A 22,038-nucleotide genomic window follows, 5' to 3' on the forward strand; every position below is an offset into this window, starting at 1 on the left:
AGTTCCTTCCCTATCAAATGATACAGTTGGAGAAGATCAATTTTTTGGGGGGAAGGGGGTGTTGTGTCTCACTATTTTATCTACCCTCAAAATGGAGTGGCCATTCAAAAACCCAATTCCACTGTCCATTCTTTGGAAGTTTTCAGGGCTCCATTTCTGTTCGTCCCTCCTAAAGCAGAGAACCTTCCTCTCTACCACATTGGTGCTAAATTTAATTCTGACACTGGTTAGGGTTTTTTTGGGGGGAGTAAGAATGTAAAGGACAATTGGAGTTATGTGACTCGCCCAGGATTATGTTAGAGAGTTTCTAAGGTCAGATTTAAACTCAGGTTCTCCTTACTCCAGCACCAGTGCCCTAGCCACTATACCACTAGCTCTCCTTGATACAGATTTAAATTCTATTGCAGATTGACCACCTGGGCTCAAGCTTTCCAATACCACCAGGTTCCTCGGTAGCAGGGATTAGAAATGTATACTACTTTAATGGTCTTTTAGATTCCTTATGGTTGTAAAAGTTTATCATCATGGGTATAAAACAATGAAAAGAACACTCATTTCCCAGCTTTCTGAGGGCTTTTGTTCTTCACCTAGAAATGCCTCAGTCTTCCCAAGAGCCAGGTCAGCTTCTTAGATAAAGCAGCCCCTAAAGCTCAGGGTGGTGGAGGTCTGAGTAACTGCTTCTGGGACTGAAGGCGGGGACAGTTTTGAGATTTAATGCTTCACTGTGGAGATGTAGAGAAGCAGAATTGGGGGGGGAAAGTGCTAGTTAAATACGTAGGAAAGCCTATGCCTACCTTAGTGGATGTTGGCTCAGAGAACAACAACAAAGCTATTTGCAGGATAAGTAGGAAATAATTAACAGAAAGAAGGCAGTAGAATTAAGAGGATTTGGGAAAGCCTTGGAATGGGATCTTAGTTGGGACTTAGAAGCCAGGGTTGGGGTCAGTAAGTAGAGATGAGGAGAAAGATCATCCCCAGCACCAAAAATAGTAGAGAGTTCATCACAGATGTTCAGCACTTACTAAATTCAACTTTAATTCAGAACACTGGAAGCTTTTCAATGGAAGGAGAAATGATGAATTGGATTTTGGAGGAGGCTGTTTAGGGCTGTCATTCCATCTTCTATCTCAGTGACTTTGTATAGGATTATTGCCTATTCCTGGAATGTATTCAGGTTTACTTCAGAATTATCCTTAACTTCATCTCACATATCCCATCTGGTCACTTATATACCTCTACAACATCTCTCATATAAGTCTCCTTCTCTTTACTCATATAACCTCCAACCTACTCAGGCTCTCGTTATTTTCCCTTTTTGCAATATTGCAACTAGTGCAATAGACTTATACCTGATCTCCCTGCCTCAAATGTCTTTCCACTTCAATCCACAAAGCTCCTAAAATGGTTTTCCCAAAAGTCTGTCATATCACTTACTTATTCAATAAAGTCCAGTGGCCTTTAATGATCAAATATTCATTTCTGTTGGACTTTTAAATCCCTTCACCACCTATCCCAAACTATCTTTTCAACCTCATTTAATACCATTTCCCTTTTCATGATTCCATCCACTTACCCACCTACCCATCTATCTGCTATTTCTTACATCATACTTTATCTCATACCCACATGAAGATGGTATTGTGGACAGAGTACTGTACCTGAAGACAGAAAGAATTCAAATTTGGCCTCAGAAGCTTCCTAACTGTATAATCCTGAGCATCAATAGTGGGCAAGTCTGCCTCAGTTTCTTTGACTGTAAAATGGGGAATAATAGTAGCACCTACTTCACAGAGATATTGTGACCATGAGAGGATTTTCCTAAAATACTTAGCAAAGAACCAGGCACATAATAGGTGCTTAACAAATGCTAGTTCCCTGCCCCATGCCATGTCACCAGTTGTTCCCCCTTGTACCACCTCCTCACTTCAGTCAGCCGTGTTTCATTCAAAACTCAGCTAAAGTGCCACATTCTGAATGAAGCTTTTCAGGATCTCCCCCAACAATTAGTGTTCTCCCTATCAAACAAGATAAATGTGTGCCTCGATAGACTGTGAGCTTTCTGGGGGCAGATTTTCATTTTTTCCCCTCTATTTTCAGTGCTCGGCACAATGCTTGATAAGTGAGTCCTCAGTAAGTGCTTGTTTAATGCCCGATTGCTTACTCTTTGGTGTGGCTGGTTCATAGGCTGATACTATGGGGAATTATACCTATAAATGGCTATACAAGACCTTGATTACTCCTTGACTACTGCTCATCACTAAGAGAGTGAAGCTATGATTAAGAATAGGCTGAGGCTGAGGGAAAAAACCATTTCTTGTTCCTCATGTCTTCTGACTCCCCCTCCCTTTTTTGTGGTTTAGTTGTTCAGTCCTGTCCAACTCTGTGACCTTGAGGAACAGCACGCAGATACTGTTTATAGGGTTTCCTAGGTGAAGATCCTGGAGTGGTTTGCTATTTCCTTCTCCAGATCATCTTGCAAATGAGGAAACTGAGGCAAACAGGGTTAAATGACTTGCCCCAAATTACCTAGCTAGTAAGTCTCTGAGGCTGGATCTGAATCCCAGTATTCCAGACCTTGGGCCCAGCACTCTATCCACAGTAGACACTTAATACTTTCATAGTTCTTGAACTGAGTTGAATCAAAGCTGCTGGTTTCCTTTCTTACTGTCCAGTTCACTGCTGCTAGAAAATAGGTTCATTAAGAAACCAAAAGTAACAAATTCTACTCCCCATTAAGAGAAAGACTGTTAAGTGCCTGCTTTCCCACATCCTCTTGAGTGGAGTGTGCTGCTTGGAAAACACATTCCTAGTTACTTCCCTGGTCTGGGATGCTTGACATTATTCTCAGCAGGAGCACTCTTGGTTGTGCCTGACACTGTAGTCTTATTTGTCTGAAGCATGGCCAACCCCCATCTTACACTTGACCCCTTTATTCCTAACCCTTGACTCTTCTCTCTCAACCACATTGAATTATATTTGAGGAATATGGGTAAAATGAACATATACAGATTTACCAATACTTCTCAAGCTGGGTAAATTTCCATGATGTCAGCAGAACTATTAGGGAGGAAATAATTAACAAAGGGGTCTTCCAGGGCACAGAATCTCTGTCATTATTAAGAGGAATTTTAGTGGATGAATAACCATTGCTTCCTCCATTTCTGACTAAGAACAAGTCAATATTAGCTTGAATTGAACTAAATTATCCCAGGCCTGGAAAGAGCCCCATGATGTGTTTTCAAGAATTTTTTTGCTTTTTGAGCAAATGGGATCATATAAATCACCTTACATACAAAACTGAACAAATCTCTAATTGAAAAATTTTGCATAATCAAAGCTGTATTGCTAAGTTATCAAAACAGAGGGAACAACTAAATAAATGAATGAAATATAAATGCTTTCCAAAATCCTATCTAAAAAGATACTGGAGTACTCAGCACTATATTCATATTTTAAACATGTGAACCACACAGATGGTGTGAGTCTCCTACACCATTAATTCCACTCATTAGTTGCAAGACATTTCTGGAGAGAATCCAACTTTGTTTATGAGAAAAGATTAGAAAACAAAATAAAACAAATCATTATACAAAAGGCTGGATACACCCAAGAGAAGACATTTGCATTTTAAAAGGTTAGGGTTCTACTTTTTCCCTTAACTCCCTAATTCCAAACAGTCAACTATTTGCTGTCAATATTAGCTGCTCTAGTCCATCCTCTCCCACTCCCTCCCCTTTGGGCCAATAACAATGAATAAAACATCCAGTTCAGCAAGAAAGGTAGTCCAATGAGATGTCACTTCAATTAAAAAAAATAGCAAGCTAAAGGAGTCGAGTATAATGGAATAACCACCAAAAACCCAAACCAACAACTCTGGAGACCTTAGAAAACACGAAGCAGAGAAAAGTAATTAAGCATAGGAAGTGTGGGCCCAATGGAAAATTGTTCAGTGAGGCAAGAGCTTTCTATGGTTTGAGATGGGCTTGGATACAAGCTGATATTAGGAGTATTAGTTCAGAATAGGCCAGAATTCCTAGAGCACCTCAAAGTCTAGTTTTATTTTAGGTTACCCCAGAATAAAATCACAGTGTAGATTCAAGTTTTTTTTTTTTTTTTTTTTTTGCTGAGGCAACTGGGGTTAAGTGATTTGCCCAGGGTCACACAGCTAGGAAGTGTTAAGTGGACTCAACTTTCATATTCACATTCTCAGCACATTGCACCAAATCTGATATACAGGAAGTGCTTAATTAATGTTTCCTAATGAAACAGATCAAAAACAACATGGCTTAGTCCATAGAGTGTAGGAATTGGATGGAGTCAATATTCAAATTCTGTGTACAAATCCATCAGATTATGCGATGGGGATATTTAAAGGTAAATTTAGGGAAAAGGTCTAGAGAGGAAAAAGTATGATCACTGTCTTCAAATAATTGAAGGTTGTAACATGGGATGTTGAAATTGGTTTTTGGTCTAGATTCAGAGGTCAAAACCAGAACTAAAATTCTGTGCCACTTTCTAGATAAACCCTTTTCGATCTTGATGCTCATTCCTCCCTGTTCTCCCTTTCCCATTTCCCACTCCTTCCTATTACCTTCTATTTAGGACCACAGAGGTAATGTGGTAGGTAAAGGGTGCTGGAATCTTGAGCTTGAGGAACTGGCTTCAAATTTCAACATTTAATGTGTGATCTTTAACTTCTTTGAAAACAATCTGTCCTCTCCTTTATGTACAGATGATTTCCTCCAGCTAGACTGAAAACCTAAGGGCAGGAATTTCTCCTCTTCAAAAAAAATTATAACCCACAAGTTGTTGAGTCTGTCCTCCTCATCTGGAGTTTTCTTGGCAAAAACGCTGAAGTGGTTTGCCTTCTCCTCCAGTTATTTTACAGATGAGGAAATCGAGGTAGACAGATCCAAGTGACTTCTCCAGAGTCACATAACGTTTGAAGCTAAATTTGAACTCAGGAAGATGAATAGGTGCTAAAGTGTTGGCTAAGATCTATAAAGGGTCTCAGTTTAACTGGACAACGGCCCATTCTGCTTGGTATGATAGGGCTTGCCTGAAATCCCCACCAAGACTGGACAAACCAGAGAGCTCATCTGATGGAATAAGCCATTTTGTGGTCCATGCTGGTCCAGCGGGAATCTTTTTTTTTTTTTTATTCCAGTGGGATGGGAAGCATTAAATTGCCTACGGAGAAGTGAAGCAGCTTAATAGACCAAACAAAGGCTGCCATGCTGACTAGAGTGAATCGAGCTTGTGAATACTTCTATCCTGGGACAGAATGGGAAACCTAGTTTTAAAAAACAAAAACTCCAAGAATCTCATGAAGGGGATGGACTCGATTAGAGATGTCAAAATCGTGACCCTGGAGGACCAGACCCAACATTGCTAAGTGCAGTCTGAACTAGATCACAATGTAATTGGAAACTACTTAGCAAAATAAATAAGAGATATTAGTTTGTGGTTTTTTGTTTGCAGAGATCTGTACTTAGTTTAGTAACTTGTTTTGATTTTGAGTTTGACACCTCTGGATTAAATGTTCTGTAAGATTCCTTCCTGCTCAGAATATATGATAATCATTTTATCAAAAGTTGAGGAGGACTGAGGAAACTTCAATGTCACACAGGTATAGGATTACTTATGGATAATTTTTGTAAAGATGATTGTTTGGCTTACAGTGCCAAAATTTGCCATTAGGCAAAATTATTCAGTAGATTAATACTAATTTAGTTTTCCCTCTTTGGACCCATTTCAAAAATTCTGCATTATCACAACCTGTTTTTTTGAAAGACTCTGAAAAATTCTTCCACAGAGGCGGCTTCATTTTTGTATTGTTAAACTACAAAGTGAGGGGATAACTTTTAGGGAGGACAGAGGCCAATTTCTCTGAGCTTGTGCAAGGGCCAGAGTTAGCCGATAATCTAGAAGGGGACAAGCTCACACATCAGCAGTCAGATTCAGAACTGGGAGTGGGAAGGTTCATAGAGGGGGAAGTGGTTTGAAATCATCCTGCTTGGCTGGCCTTGCCCAAGATCATACCTGAGATAAGTTCCTTAGAACCAGAGTTGTTTAACTTGTTGCCTAGGTTTCCAGGGTAAGTAAGCAACAGCATCTGGGTTCCTTGTGGCTTAGGACATAGTCACCATCACATGAAGGGTAAACAAGAGTGTGGTAAGACCCTTTGGTTTATCCAATTCCATCTGCTCCATTGTAAGCCACTACTGACAGTGTGGTTCCTAGACGGATAACATCTTGCTGTGGCCGAGTCAGTAAAATTTATTGCAGGATAAAAACCACTGATGGCAATCTTTAGTGACACAGCAGCATAGCAACTATAGATCCCCAAAGATTTGGGCATTTAGAACTCCTTACATTTTTTTTTTCATTTAGAGATCTTTACCCCTAAGAAAATAATTCTATTTTCTCCAAAAAGGGGGAGGGGGGGAAGCCTTGGGCCATTAAACATAGTTGAAAAAGTTGCACAAAATGATATATTTGCAAAAATGCATTATAGGATTGCTGCCATTTAAACTTTTGTCATCTCTAGCTTCCTAAAAAGCTCTTTTATGATCTCTCTAGAGAAGAATTATAAGTCAAATTAGTAAATGTATTATTCACAGAATTAACCAACAAGCACCCTGAGCTAAGCGATGGAGAACATATAGTTCCAAGGAGCTTAGATCTAACCGGGATTATGTGTGTGGGGGACATACAAATAGAAAAACATATAAGGTGTTCCAAAACAAAAGCTTAAAACTACAATAAGACTTTTAGGACGCCTTGTATACAATGAAGAAGAGACCATTAACAGTTTGAAGATACCCAATATTCCTAATTATTCCACTAGGTTGAAAAGATTGCACAGGATTACAAATATACTCCCACTCTCTCCCAAGCCCTAGTGACACTTAATTTTTCTGGACCACTTTACAATCCTATTCCTGGCCATGGAGCCACACTTAATTTTCATGATCCTGGGTTTGTTACTTCCTTCTTTGGGGGCCAATAAAACCTGTAGGCCCTAGGTCACCAGATTTGGTATTTGCACATTAGTATTTCTCATTTTTAATCACGCAGTTCCAAGATTCTTCCTACACCAATAGTAGGGTCCAAAAGAAGTTTGTAATGAAGCATGTAAGCCAAAACAGCTCATCTCCCATCTAACGCACCACTATTTAAAGCAGCCTTGCATGAAGGAATAACAATTTTTATACATGAAAATGTAACTCATTAGCCAAGGAACACATTTCCTAAGACTGTTAGCAACCCATGATGAAAGGTCATTTCCCATATAAATTACTCCCATTACTTTCAGGAGTCTTCCACCTCTATTCATTCTCTCCAAAACCTATGTTATTAGTCATCATAGAAATGACATATTTACTTAGCTTACTATCTCTAAAAAGATAAGACTGTAGGAAAGTGGGCATTGTCAACTGGAGCCAGAAACTTTAAAGTAAGAATGACATATAGCTGTTATATTTTCCTCATTTGTTGTTTTATAAAGGTTCCATGGAGAATACCGAAGTCAGTCAAAAGCCCATTGTTTGTATAATGAAAAGGTCTTTAATAACATTCTCTTATTTTTGCTTGTAGCAGTCTCCAGAAATTATTTCCCAACACACTTCCACATATGGATTAAGTTCTATTAACATCTAGGAACAAGAAAAACCTGTAGTTGAACTTAGCTATTACTGGTGACAGACAATTTTAAAGAATATTGGCATTGTTTAAGGAAACCTAAGAACATTTAAATTCAATAAATTTTTATTAAGGACCTACAAGGGGCAAGTTACTGTCTGAGTATACATCCCAGGAGGTAAATATACATAACGAAACAGGTGGTTTGAAGAGGGAAAAAAACATACATGTGCAAAGCTTGAAGGGACAGGTTAGAGCCAGACTGTGGAAGACTTCAAATGCCAACCTTGTTAAATTTGCACTTAAAACCTAAATGCAACTGGAAGTCACTGTGGATATTTGAGGGCAGCAACATGGTCAAATCTATCTTACAAAAATTATTTTAGAAGCTATATGGAGAATGATTTGAGTAGGGAAAAAAAGGCAGCAGGGAGAAGAATAGAGATAAAAATTGAACCCACGGGAACACAAGATCACCAACTTAGTACACAATGAAAAGAAAAGGGAATCTTGACAGAGCCTGAAGAGATATCCAGAGTCTATGTGTGAAGAATTAGCCAAAAAAAAAAAAAAAATCTGAGAGGTTTATCAAATGGAAGTAGGTGACATGTGACATGCGAATGAAGGATTAGAATGGAGAAAGGACCATTAGAACCAAACTTAAAAGTGACAACTTCTGAGACAGCAGTTTCAGTTGATATTGAAAGCTCCAGAGAAAATGAAGAGCATTGATAAAGGCCAGTTAAGGAAGAAGAGGGATGAACTACAGGTGTCTTTCTTAAGATCAGGGGAAGAGACACAGGACAAAAGTGATTTGTAAATGGATCAAGTGTATGTTGTCGATTTTTAAAGGCAGGGTTGTGTGTATGTGTAGTTAGGTGATACAGTAGATGGTGAAACTATCCTGGAGTCAGGAGGAACAGAGTTCAAATGTGGCTCTGGATACTTACTACTACCTATGTGACCTTAGGCAAGACAACTCACCCAAATTTCTCTCTCCCCATCAAGGGTTTTTAAAAGATGTAGCTAGCAAGGCATCAGGCAAGGAGCCAATAGCCAGAAACTTAAGATGACAAGTATGATGGGGCAATTTGATGGAGAAATTGAGGGGTGATGAGATCAAGTGCACATATAGGAGAGCGAGTTATGTTCCTTTTCTTCATGTGGGAGAACTGGACACTGGAAATGTGACAAGTCAAAGGTTAAAGGAATAGGAGTGAATTATAATGTAGGAATGAATGAGTTGATTCACAAATGGTAAATACAAAGATTTGGGCCAGCTAGGTGGTTAAGAGTACTAAGATGGGAGTCAGGAAGACATCATTCTGACTTCAAATAAAACCTCAGACATTTACTGGTTGTGTGACCTTCGTCAAATTACTTAAACCTGTTTGCTTTAGCTTCCTCATTGGTAAAATGAGCTAGAAAAGGAAATCACAAACATTGCAGTATCTTTGTCAAGAAAACCACAAATGGAGTGAGTCAGCCATGACAAACAATCAGACAACAAAAAATACCAACCTAGGAAATAGAGAACAGGCTGCAACTATGACATCTAGGGAAGGAAATGAAGGGTAGGAGGAATAGCAGTCCCATTGAGGATGAAGAAACCGTAAGGCAGATATAACAAAAAAATGTGATTGGAAAAGGGTATTTTAGAATTTATAAATATGGCAGTAGAATACTTGTGTGTGCTGGTATGATCATTTCTGTAGGTAATCTAAGGTAATAACGATGAAACAGATAATAGGGATCAGGTAGATAGAGGAACTGTAAAATAAAGGAGTATTCAAGGGGCTATCATATGTATGCTGAAAAAAATCATATAAGCAAGAACATTTCTAGCAGTTCTTTTTGTGGCTGAAATAACGAGAAATTAAATGGATGACCATCAATTGGGGAATGGCTAAATAATTTATATTTTATGAAAGTAATGTATTATTATTATTTAATAAGAAATGAACAGGCTGGTTTTAGAAAAGCCTGGAAACTGTTATATAAACTGATGCTGAGTGAAGCAAGCAGAACCAAGAATACACAGCAGCAAGACTATGATCAACTATGATATACTTGGTTCTTCTCAGCAACTCGGTGACCTAAGGAAACTCCAATAAACTATGGATAGAAAACATCTGCATTCAAAGAGAGAACTATGGAGACTGAATATGGACCAATGCATACATGCTATTTTCACATTGGGGGCGGGGAGTTCTTTTTTCCTTTTTGTTCTGATTTTTCTCTCCCAACACTTCATATGGAAATGTTGTTTAAAAAGCCATACAGGCGTAACCTAAATTAAAAATATGGACGAATGGACCATGCAATGAACTTATTGAGGAAAAATAATATCCCAAGGATAATTGCAAATAAGATCTGGAATTAGTGATAAATTTGAGCTGTAAGTGTATCAATCACTTCAAATCAAATCAAAAAGTAAAACATCTCTCCCACCATGACCACAAAGTTGGGCAATATTAAGGCAGTGTGATCTGTTCTGGAAAGGATATCAAGGGAACTAGCGGGGTTAGGAGAATCTTGTCGCAGTGGTGGCTAATAGAAATGAGACCAATGCAATTTGGAGACTAATATAAGTTTAAGAAAAAAAAAAACCTACAAAAACAACTTTTATAACTGGATGAAGATTTTAGAATTAACTCTCAGATACTGTAATCTGGTTTGATGAAAACATGACTTGTTTTTGTTATTAAACAAACATAAAACAGTTGAAAACTTGCTCAACAGAAAAAGTTAAAATCTTTTATATTTTCAATATTTAAAAAAAGGTGAGGCAAGAAAAAAAATCAGAAAATTCAATTTAAAACAATTAAAATAAAATCTGAGCATTAAAAAGACTAACACCTTTGTCACATCTAAAGATTGGAATTCCTCTAAGCAAAGAATTTTAAAAATCAAGACTCTTTTGAAAGCTCTTATCAGTTAAAATAGTTACTTTGTCCTAATAACAAAAAGCAAAACTAACAAATTTTACTATTATATGCAATTAAAAAAACACTTTCGAGTAAAATATTTTCTCCTAAAAATTGAAGTTACTCCAAATGTCCTTAGGGAGCTGAACAGGAATTGATACTTTTTTTTCCTAGTTAATAGATAAATATTTTAACCATTACTAGGAGGTGCCATCTCAAAATATTTGTATTCTTAAGCTTCAGTTACTGTGCTTTTGAACAGAAAAGAACAGTGCTTTTTGTGAAACCACATAAGCATTACTATTAGCACTTTAAAAAAAGTTTCTGGAGTATGCAACAGATTTTTTTCTACTTCCTTAAGCAATTTGATGAAATGCTTTTCTCTAACAGTGATAGTTATATTTGAGTAATTCTAAAATTTAGGCCTGTAAAAATATTCACAGATGATTTTATTTAACAACTAAAATATAACTCCATCTTCAATAATGTTAACTAAACCTTTTCCATGAGACAAATTCTTTTAAGACTTAGCTTCTATAAAAACAAAACCAACAAAACCCCCACTAAAATCTCACGATAGTGCCTCTAACAAAATTGCAGAGGAATTAACACATAAAATCAGTTCAATAATGGGGGGGAAAAAAAAAAAAAAAGCCTGTGCTTTTAAAACTTTCCAGTATTGGACATTTTTTCTTGTGTGGTTAAGGCACCCCTTCCCCCAAATAAATTAATTACAGTATTATTCACTTGTCTTGATAGTAGGCTTAGGTTAGAAAAAAGGGACCTGAGATATCACATGCTCTAAACAACCCTATTTTAAACAGATAAGGAAACCTGAGAGGCTGTATTACTTGGGCTCATTTGGAATACATTTATTATGAAATACAGAACTATTATTCTCCTACTCAGCACTTTTAAATTTCATCTTCTCAACTTGTCCCAAGTGACTGATATGATCCTGCTTTTATTTGAGCAGATCATTTATTTCTTAAACTAAATGAAAACCTTTGGTTGTAGGATGTTTACATGGTGCTCATTCTTGGACCATAAGGAAACAATACAGTAGACAGAAATCCTGAGATCAAATTTCACCTTTCCTCTCATTACTATCACTTGGGTGATAGTGGACAGGTGAGAGGAACTTCTCTGGACTCCAGTTGCTCCACCTATAAAAATGAGAGGGTTGGATGGGATGATTGCTAAAAAACACTATGATCAATGATATCCTCAAAGTTAAGCTATGAAAACATCTTAAAAAGTTCTATTCCAATAGTACAGATCTGGAAGCTATGCCTAAATCAGAGCATTTCTCCTATTAAGAGTTGATATTCTTATACAGTTGATTGCTATGAAAACTCAATTTGCAGAGCTTTTCACAAATGGGAAACAAATTACAGTGTATCTTCAAGACAAAAACAAATCTTGTTTCCATCTTAAAAGAAGTAGTACATAATTTCACTTCATTCAAAAACATTTATAACCATGATATGCTAAGTATAATTTCATCCTATATAAAAACAACAAAATAACATGAGTCAAATTATTTGTAATCGCCTACCCATACTCTCCAAAATAACTGCTAAACATTACCAAAAAATGTTCATAAGTGATATTGCTCAAGTTACAAAATGCTTTTCCAGGAAAAGATTTAAAGGTGGCTATGTGGATATTAAAATAATACTAAGCAAAATATGACATCTTTCATTCCTGCCATTACTGAGAACTTGGCTTGCCCAAATGGTAAATTATGAAACCACACTGTGCAGAATGCACCCATTACATTTAAAAAAGTTAAACCCATATTTATTTACTAGCACTGTTAAAACATTACACAAAACATTCAAGTGGCAGATAATTATAATGCAAGCCCTTGCATGGCAATCCAAATTTATTGAACTACTGATGCTAAGTTATACAAAATTGCACCACTTTAATTAAGGCTTTTAGTTTACATTTGGCCACCTCAAAGTAGTTGTAACATTAGGTTGGTCAATTTAAATACTGTGGCTCCCTGTTGGATATACACACGATCTTTACACCCAAACGTTAAATGCATACAAAGCAACAAGGCATTGTTAAATAAATCAGCAAAAAGTTAGTTACTGCAACTTAGGCCCTGTGACCAATTACACATGATTAAAATTACTTCCCACATTCACATCCACAGTACTCTTCCACCATTTAACATCTCAACCAAAACGTTACACATGTGAAACAATCACTAACAGGCAAAAGTACTAAACCTGCATATTTGGTATTGCAAATACACTTATGCATGAGCAAGCAAGGGATTCACAGTGAGAATCTACAGCTGCAGAAGCCTGGAAATGATTTACAAAATTGTTAAATCATTAAAAAATTATCTGAAAATATACACTTCTTGTTGTAGACCCCCACTGTACACACAACTATAAACATTGTTCCCTATGTAAACAAAAAGGAAACATACAATAAAAGATTGAAAAGTCTGGACATTTCCTTCCCAACAGATATTAAAGGCAACGTCTTTTATCTAAGACATTATACTGAGAGGACTATCTTATTTTTAAAGACAAGATCACTGTCTCCACAGGTTTTTCAAAAAATTAAAAAAACTATATAGCTGTGTTAATCAAAGCGCTTTTGTACAATGATGATGACCTTGTATTTCTTTAAAAAAAAAATTACAATAAGCTACAAATATCAAAGAAGCAAAGTTATCTGGAGTAGTCTATATAGGAGCTCTTTGGACTTTCTTTTATTATGCTAAAATAGTGGTGCTTTTAGAATTTACATTATTGTACTCTCCAATAAAAAGCATGGGGCATGTTAAAGTATACAGTACAACATTTTCATAATGTACAACATTGGTGGATGAACAATGTCTCTTAGCAATAATACTGGATGTAGCCTCTGGTTTTACCAGTTGCATACTCAGACTACTATAAGTAAAAATCTCTTGTGACACTGCAAAGTGATTAGAATGTGCAAACTGATAATAGTAGCTTTCATCCACTTCTTAAAGGGTACCACCACAGGAAAGTCCGTTTAAGATGTTGGTAGGTTTAATTAAAGTTGGAATGCTGCTGGCACTGTTGAATTGGGCAACAGTTCTTCAGACCTGAAAGAATTAAGACATGATCTGAAAACACCTTGAGAAAAATTTAAAACATTAAGAATCACATTAAGGGAGTAACTAACAAGATTTCTGCACCCCGAGTATAAGAATCCTACCCTTTAAAATTTTTTCTTTGTACTTAGGATATCTATTTGTGTATTGAACACACACACCTGGGAGCAGTTTTTCCATTGCTTTATTATCTAATCCACCCTGTTATTTGAAACCGTAAGCATTGATGTTCTGAGAAGACCTGGCTAAGTCACTACTGAGACAGGCGTAGCTTTCTCATCTGTAAGATGAGGTTCTCCATTTCAACTCTATTCTGATATCACAGGAAGAGTGTCCAATATTTCATACTTTAAGGCTGGAGTTTATGTTAAACATAATCTTAAAAATCAGTTTATGTCTAATTGTAAGGACACAGCAAAATACAATTTAAAAAATTATCAAAGAACATGACAATATTTAAATAAAGGCTATTTTCCCTAAAAAGTACAATTAGCCACGGAATGTTAAACTCACCAAAACCATGATTATTATCCAAATGCATGCTAACTAGCTCATTAATAGCAGCTTTACAAACTCCAATTGAATATCAATAATATAACTGGCAATGATGATGATAACCCAGAATCACAAATATATTACGCAAGCAATTTTCTATTTAAAAAAATCAAGCAAGTATAGAATAATAACTTTTAGAAATATTTCTAGTAAAAGTTTTGGTGTCTGAATGCATAAACTTCAGCTATCTGGAAGATCAACTTATGCATTCTTGCCTCTTGCTAGATACGACTTCTTGTTCTGCTCTGTTAGTGAAATACCATACTAATCTAATGATCATTCTTTTTGAGGTTAAAAAAAAATCTTTTACTTAGGTTCTCCATGTAACAGTAATTTATGAGACTAAAGGTGAAAGATAAAAGAACTATCTACTAGACATACCTGGCTCAGAGCTACAATGCATCTGTATATTAAAGCAATTGACATGACGACTTTTTACGTGCCTTCCCAGGCACTGGAGTTTTTCTGTTAATTTGCCGTACTAGGTCATAAAAGATCTGCAAATATAAATGTGATTCAGTTAATAAAAAAAAATGAAAACAATGCATGGCTGTTTACCAAGAAAGCAAACATACATTTATTTAACATTAATGTATTATAGCAGTCAAATTTATCTGATTGTTCTAAGACATCCAATTCAACTAAGATGCTGCCTAGCACATAGATCTGCCATTCCAGGGGAATATTTATGGTCTCTTTTTAGAGATACCTAAGAGAAGAAATTTTCTTCCCTTGAGACATCTGTTCTCACAGGCTATGCCACGAAAACTCGATCTCTATTAGATCAGGAAAGCCTGTAGGTTGCTAGAAGATAAATCTAGCTACGTAAAGAGAAGATCCCATAAAGATGTGGTCCATTCCCCTCCCCCCCCAACCTGGTCACAGAAACTGTTTTTTAATCTTAATTTGCAATATGAAGAATTGGCAGAGGAAGTATTCATACCAACATATCACTGATCATTGAAGTTACTGAAGTATGAGGAAAAATCCAAAAAAATCTCTCTAAACCTTTCCTGGTATTTTATGGTATATTTCCCCCCTTATGTTAAGATTTTCAAAAATATAGACATTAATCTTACCTCATTAACGTTTATCTTTGATTTAGCGGAAGATTCTAAGAATGCACAGTTGTTCCATTGTCTTGCTAGGTTCTGTCCTTGCTCTTTACCTACAACTCTTTCATCTTCCAAGTCACACTTATTACCAACAAGAATCATTGGCACCTAAAAAGCCATTTTTGAGAGATTTGTCAAATGGACCCCAACAAATATCAAAGGAATGAAGATTTCAAACCATGTCTAAGCTTTTAAACATAAGTTTAGAAAAACTAAGTCTCTAAATCAACTACTACTGTTAACATTTTCATTACTGATATAAGATTGTAGCATTTGGACTTAGGAAGCACCTAGAGATTAATTTTGTCCAACCTCTTTCACTTTATAGATGAGGAAACTAGTAGCAAAGATGAAAGGACTTCCTTGACAGCACACAATAGAGCTGGAAATCAAACTCAAGCGTCATGACCAAATTCAGAGTTATTTCCACCACACCGTATCATTTAGCATATTTTAGAAGCTGGTTTAATTTAAATCCATATGTAAATTAAAAATCTGACATCATACAACATGATAAACTGACTTAAAACCACTAGTATTTTTTGTCAATTTTCCTGCTATGCTGCTGCATGGTTTCTTAGGACAGTTAAAAGGAAAATGGCCAATCTCAACAAGATTATGGCAATTAGCCTTTTCCCTCCCAGACAAGAACAAATTTGGCTACAGCAAAAGACGTTATCTGCATCAGGACTATACTTTAAGAAGACGCAATTCATCCTTGTGCCTGAAGGAAGATTTAGGATTATTGTGTGCTATTAAACTCATGTGCACTTAAATATATATTTATAATCTAGTAAAAAAAATTTATGAGGATTATGCTTAGTAAAATGATAGGAAAAAAACCCATTCATTTCAACTCCCCTTCCAAAAGTGCCTGTCAGCTATTGTTAATAGTTATTAAACTATATCTCTAATACAATGTAAGCACACCATTTAAAAACATCTAATTTGCCCTTTCCCATTGCTGGCACTTTTTGTTACTTTTGCTATGAACGGGAACCACTTCATATGTGAAGATATAGCTTCTAGATAACTTTGGTTTAGGAATGGAAGAAAGGAGGAAACGCTAAACAGTAAGATCTTAAAATTATTTCTGGGGTCAAGATGCCTACATTTGATTACTCTTCTGCTTATTGAATCCTCTTCTTGCAAATTCATCAAATATAAATAGAAGAGTGTGTGCTCTCACATTGCTTTTAAAAATACTAATTTAGATTAGCTGGCATACTTTCAAGGAGTTTACTTTCTAATACAGGGAGACAAAATAGTTTCTAACTGCAAGTCAGACAGACGAACCCCAATGTCCTAAGGATATAGAGGTACAGAGCAATCTATAAAAAGCAATTAACTATATTAATTAACTATATTGGTTTCTGATGACAAACTACGATAGTGCCAAGGGCTTTGGTGATAAGAACTTTCTCTGTCAGGTCTTTAGTAACTATGACTCCCCCCTCAACGAGAGATCCAAGAGCTGAGCCAGAAACAAGGCTGATTGTACAGTCAGTGCAGATACTTCTGGGGCTCCGGAACAAAAAGACTATTTTCATCCAAGCTCTCAGGGCAGGTAGTTGTTTAACCCTCCTGGTAAATACTACCTCCTTCCTGTTTCCCCCTTAGGATGTACCTTAGTATTTCAGCTAGGCTAGCTGCTGCCTGAGGGTGCCACATGGTTTTGGTGGAGATGTGGGACTTCCTTTTGATGGTGAGAGGGCAAAGAGGTGTTGTTTCCAGGATTCTTTGGCTTATATGCACATCAAAGCAGCTGGTCAGCATTGGTATAGGTATATATGACATACCCTTTCCCCACAAAAGTTGGTCTCCTCAAAGGTTGCAAGTTTTGGAAGCAGATTTTTTTCAAAAAATACTTAAAATTTTTTTTCTTCGACTGGCCCTGTGCCCAGAAAAGGAAATCCCTCTTCCTCTTAATCCTGTTCTGTGCCCAAAGAAGGGAGGACACAACTTCCTCCTAAACTATAGGGCCTTTAAGTTCAATTGCTTCATGGATTAAACAGACTTGTGTGCTGTCTTAGAAACTTAACTATAATTTACATCCTTTCTTTGAAAAAAGAAACACATTCAGAATCCTCAGCAAATGACTTGAAATTTTCTTTTGCAACAAAAAATCCTTGTAAATTCACAATTATGTATCTTCTCCACCTCCCTATCCCCAGCAATCTGTTCTTATAAACAACTAGTTGCAATAAAATTTAGAAATTATTCTGGAAGAAAGAACCCAAGATATTAAGAGCAAATCATTTTGGAATAGTCATTTAAAGATTCAAATTCAAAACAATAGTAGGGGAAAAAAAAAACACTCAAGTCTCAAAAGTAGTTTTGAGATGGAAAGGATTAGGCTGCATGAAACCATAATTCAAAAATCTTAAGTCTAGCAGTCTTTTAGGATAAAATTCAAAGATTATTTCCAACAAGCTGGACAAATCAAATAAAAATTAAGTATGACTTAGAAATAAAAGGGGTGGGCTTGTTGAATAGTCTCCCATTAAAAATGAAAATATACTAAACCAGTATGTTTAGGAGAGCTGGTAGTGAAAAATCAACATTTCATATTCTATTTATGGTTCAAAGTTAATTAATCCTCCAAGTTCCTGTTTAAGTTTGCTGAATGAACGGTTCTAATACTCCCACTTAGTACTACAAGCTTCCTCCAAGTAGAGATTGGTCTCACTATATTAGATACAAAGTTACTTATTTTACTAGTTTGTCTTCCTAATCAGATCTACTTCTCAGCCCCCAACTCTAATTCAGTACTTCTCTCTCCCAATTCCTTTTTGTGTACCTTTAGAAATCCTTCTGTATCTTTAGACTCCTTTATATATAGGTCGAATGTTTCAAAAAACATTCCTGCCTCCTTGGTTTAACTTTTCTCTAAAGATGTCACACCTCCCTTAATCACCTTCTCAACAGTAGAAACTTTGCTTTCTCGACCAGAAGCAAATATAATTTTGTACTCTATAGATTCTCTAGTAACACTTCTCTACTGTGAATTCTCCACAACCTTTCCTTTTTTTCAGTCTTCCAACTATCCTTATGACAATCGTCTTCCAATGCTACTACTGCCTAGATGACTAAAATTGGTCAGAACTCCCTCACCACCTCCAAATACTCATGTCATATTTAAGGATTCAATATTTATGTGTTGGTGACCAAATACTCCAACCTAACAAATGCTCACTTCTCTTTAAGTTCAACATACAACACAGCATTTTTAGCCAATAGCTGTCTCACAAAACAGCACAAAGATCACTAACTTCAGGTATCTCACAGACTTCCATGGATGAAATTATCTATCCATAAAGATGACTATCAAATCAATTTGCCTAATGGAAAGTCTTAACCTGTTATTTCATAGGCATGTTGAACTCAATATATCTCAAAGTGAAGGTAGCATCTTCCTTATCCAAACCCTTTCCCTTTTGTATCCAAGGCGACATAAATCTCCAAGTTACTTATACTTGCAGCCCAAGTGTCATTCTAGTCACCTCGCTTTCACCTTCCATATTTAATCATTTACCAAGTTCTGTTGTTTCTGCATTCTCACCCCCTAACATTTCTTATATATTTATATACTCCTCAGACAATGGAAGCACTAGGGTCCAAATCTCACATATCACCTGATATCCGAATTATTGCAAAAGACTGCTGGGTAGTACCAGATAAATTTTCTACTATCTTTTTTTAAGCTGAGGTTAAGTGGGTTAACTGGGGTTAAGTGACTTGCTTAGGGTCACACAGCTAGGAGTACATTAAGTGTGTGAGGCCAAAGTTGAACTCGGGTTTTCCTGACTTCAGGGCTGATGCTCTATCTTCTGGGCCACCTAGCTGCCTCTCAGGTAAATTTTCAATAAGAACAAAGTTCTTCAAATGTTAAATTTGTTTTTGTCCTAGAGGTCATTAATTAATTTGATATACAGAAATGTGAAAAAACCAAAAAATAATGGTGTGATAATCTGAAAACAAATCAAATTTCCGGGGAAACAAGAACTGTTGCTATATGTAACTTTAGTATCCAATAATTGATTTATGTAGAAAAATGAATTAACCAAAAACAGGTCTTCTGCAAGTCTAACATTCTTCATGCAACATCATCAGACAAAACAGAAAATTATTCGATGTAAATGGAAATAAGATTTTAAACAAATAGATTCTAAAAGTTAATCTAAGGCTGATTTCCTATACTTTTGAGTTAATTCAATATCTTTCTGTCTTGATAAACTAAATAAAACATTCACTGTAAAGTCTATAGCACTTAACGGAACCAATCATTTTAAACTCCTAAATTTTGGGTCATACTATTTTTAAAGCCATTTAATACTCCTAAAAATATTTTTTTTTCAAAAGATACCAAAGCTAAGAAAAAAGCAAAAGTGCTCAGATGAGGAAATTAAAATTTGTATTAAAAAACACAAAAACACAAACTATCATATAGAAAACTTAATTTCAGGTGATTTTCAGATAATGAAATATAGGTCAACTTTGGAAACAAATGTAAACTTTGAATAAATCCAAAAATTGGTTCATAGATCATATATTTAGGTCTGGAATGAATCTTAAAAAGCCACTGAATCAAATGTCCCATTTTATAGATAACAAAAATGGAAATATTAAGCAATTATATAGTATTTTAATGTCTAAAAAATGCCATGTATACATATTACCTTTATCTGATTCGACTAACTATAAGGCAGAGGTGCTATTTATAGATGAGAAAATAAAACCCAGAGAAATTAGGTGACTTGCCCAGGATCACACTACTAAGAAGAGGAGGCAAGATTTGAAGTCAAATCTTTTTGACTTCACGTCTAGAGCTATACTAATCATACCTGATGACCTCTAACTTGTTAAACTGAACTAAATCTTTATCATGGGAAAGGAGACATCACAGTGACAGCTGGACCCTTTAGTATTTTTAAATGTGATGAAGAAAGGGGAGACATCAAGATTTACTCCTCTCTCTACCTATAATGCACAAGTTTATATCATATCAATTTTATAAGAAAAAACTGTTAACTTGAAATTTAAACCTCAAAGTGAAAGATTTTTATGATTTCTTGTACAGTTATTATCAAAAAGGTTAGGAAGTTAAATTTTATTTTAAAACACTGAATTACAGCTTCAGGATTATAAAAAGGACTTGAGTGCTACAAAAATTCATTGAAATGTGCACTTAAATTAAGAGCAAATAAGATACATATTTGCTGGGTTTTGCTAAAAATCTGCTAAAAATCCTTTTTTTTTTTCTGGCAAGAATACATTTCAGGCAATATGATATTCTTAAGAAATAGCATTGAGAAATACTAATGCTAACATCCTTTGCAAATAAGAATTTAAAGCAATTATACTTTTTAACACTTCCACGTTTTAAAAATAATTTACACTTGATTTTAAAATAAAATAATACATTTGGAAGTCATCTTACATCATCAGTATCTTTAACTCGAAGTATCTGTTCTCGAAGATCTTGTAAATCATTAAATGTGGACTGTGCTGTGATGGAGTAGACCAATGCAAAGCCTTGTCCATTTTTCATGTATAAATCTCTCATTGCTGTAAATTGTTCCTATAGTGGAAGGGAAAAGCAATAAAAGATAATATTGTCTTGACAACTGATCTGACAACTCCAATTATCAACAAAACTTCACTACTCACTAACATTGTAATATTGTGCAGTATTTCTTTACAATACAGCATGTATTAGGAAAATATTAGAATGGGGTGGGGAGAAGAGCCACATATCTATATCTCCAAAAGTATTTTTAAAAATATAACTATAACAATATTAAGATTAAAGTTACCTGATAATTTTTCTCAAACATCTGACACCTACTATGTGTCAAGTACAGGAAAAACTATACCTAAGGGCTGTTAGACACCAACCCACCTCCCAACTTACCATTTCACTTAGAGAGAAGTACAAGTTTATGCAAAAGAAATAAAAATTTTAACGAAACATTGTTTATTTAGATATGTACTTATAATTGTCAAAGGCACAAGTGATATAGATGGTCTCGGTATTATCTCTCTACTTGAGAGATAAACAGGACCACTGATACCAAATCCAGTACTTTTTACCCACTCTTCCCTAATATCTCCAACTACACTAGCAAATTTCTAATTCTCCACTACATTAATCATTTTTAACAATAAAGATATATCAATCACTCAAGACTTCTCTTCCCAACAGGTTCATAGTTTTAGGACATGCAGAGACTTGGGAGTTCTTGTACAGTAAGAAACTGATAGAAAGTAGCAGAATTGTGATACAAACCCCAGGTCTTGGTTCAATGAGCTGTAAAATGCACTCTTATCAATTAAAAATATAATTTTTAAAATTCGTTTAAAAACATCGTGTCCTATCATTACTACAAAATACTATGAAAAAATATGTAACATGCAAAAAAATGCACCTGTGATTATTTCCTACTTATATATATGCTCTATTACTATATTATGCTTCTGAAAGAGATGCATGAGAAAAAATTCAGGAATAATAAAACTTTTTTAAAATATCGATGCCAAGATTGATTTAAGAAATCTGACTATTTTAATGGCTACTATAAAATGTCAATATAAACACTGGTTTATAAGTAATTTTTCCATAAAGACTCCATAAGGAGTTCCCAATATGAAATCTCATGTCTGCACAAAATCACCCAAATAATGACAA

General features: G+C 35.5%; 1 protein-coding gene across 1 annotated transcript in view; it reads right to left on the minus strand.

Annotated features, from left to right (window-relative positions):
• Positions 1-12,347: 12,347 nt before the first annotated feature.
• Positions 12,348-22,038, minus strand: part of RAP1B (RAP1B, member of RAS oncogene family) — a 46,643-nt gene continuing 36,952 nt past the window's right edge. Inside the window, exons 5-8 of the mRNA XM_051961765.1 lie at positions 20,791-20,931; positions 15,315-15,458; positions 14,617-14,732; positions 12,348-13,671 (exon numbers count right to left, since the gene is read on the minus strand). Coding sequence (XP_051817725.1) covers positions 14,646-14,732; positions 15,315-15,458; positions 20,791-20,931 — 372 coding nt within the window. The 3' untranslated portion in view covers positions 12,348-13,671; positions 14,617-14,645. The remainder of the gene's footprint in view (positions 13,672-14,616; positions 14,733-15,314; positions 15,459-20,790; positions 20,932-22,038) is intronic.

The sequence above is a fragment of the Antechinus flavipes genome, chromosome 5 (genome assembly GCF_016432865.1).
Source record: "Antechinus flavipes isolate AdamAnt ecotype Samford, QLD, Australia chromosome 5, AdamAnt_v2, whole genome shotgun sequence".
NCBI lineage: Eukaryota > Metazoa > Chordata > Mammalia > Dasyuromorphia > Dasyuridae > Antechinus > Antechinus flavipes.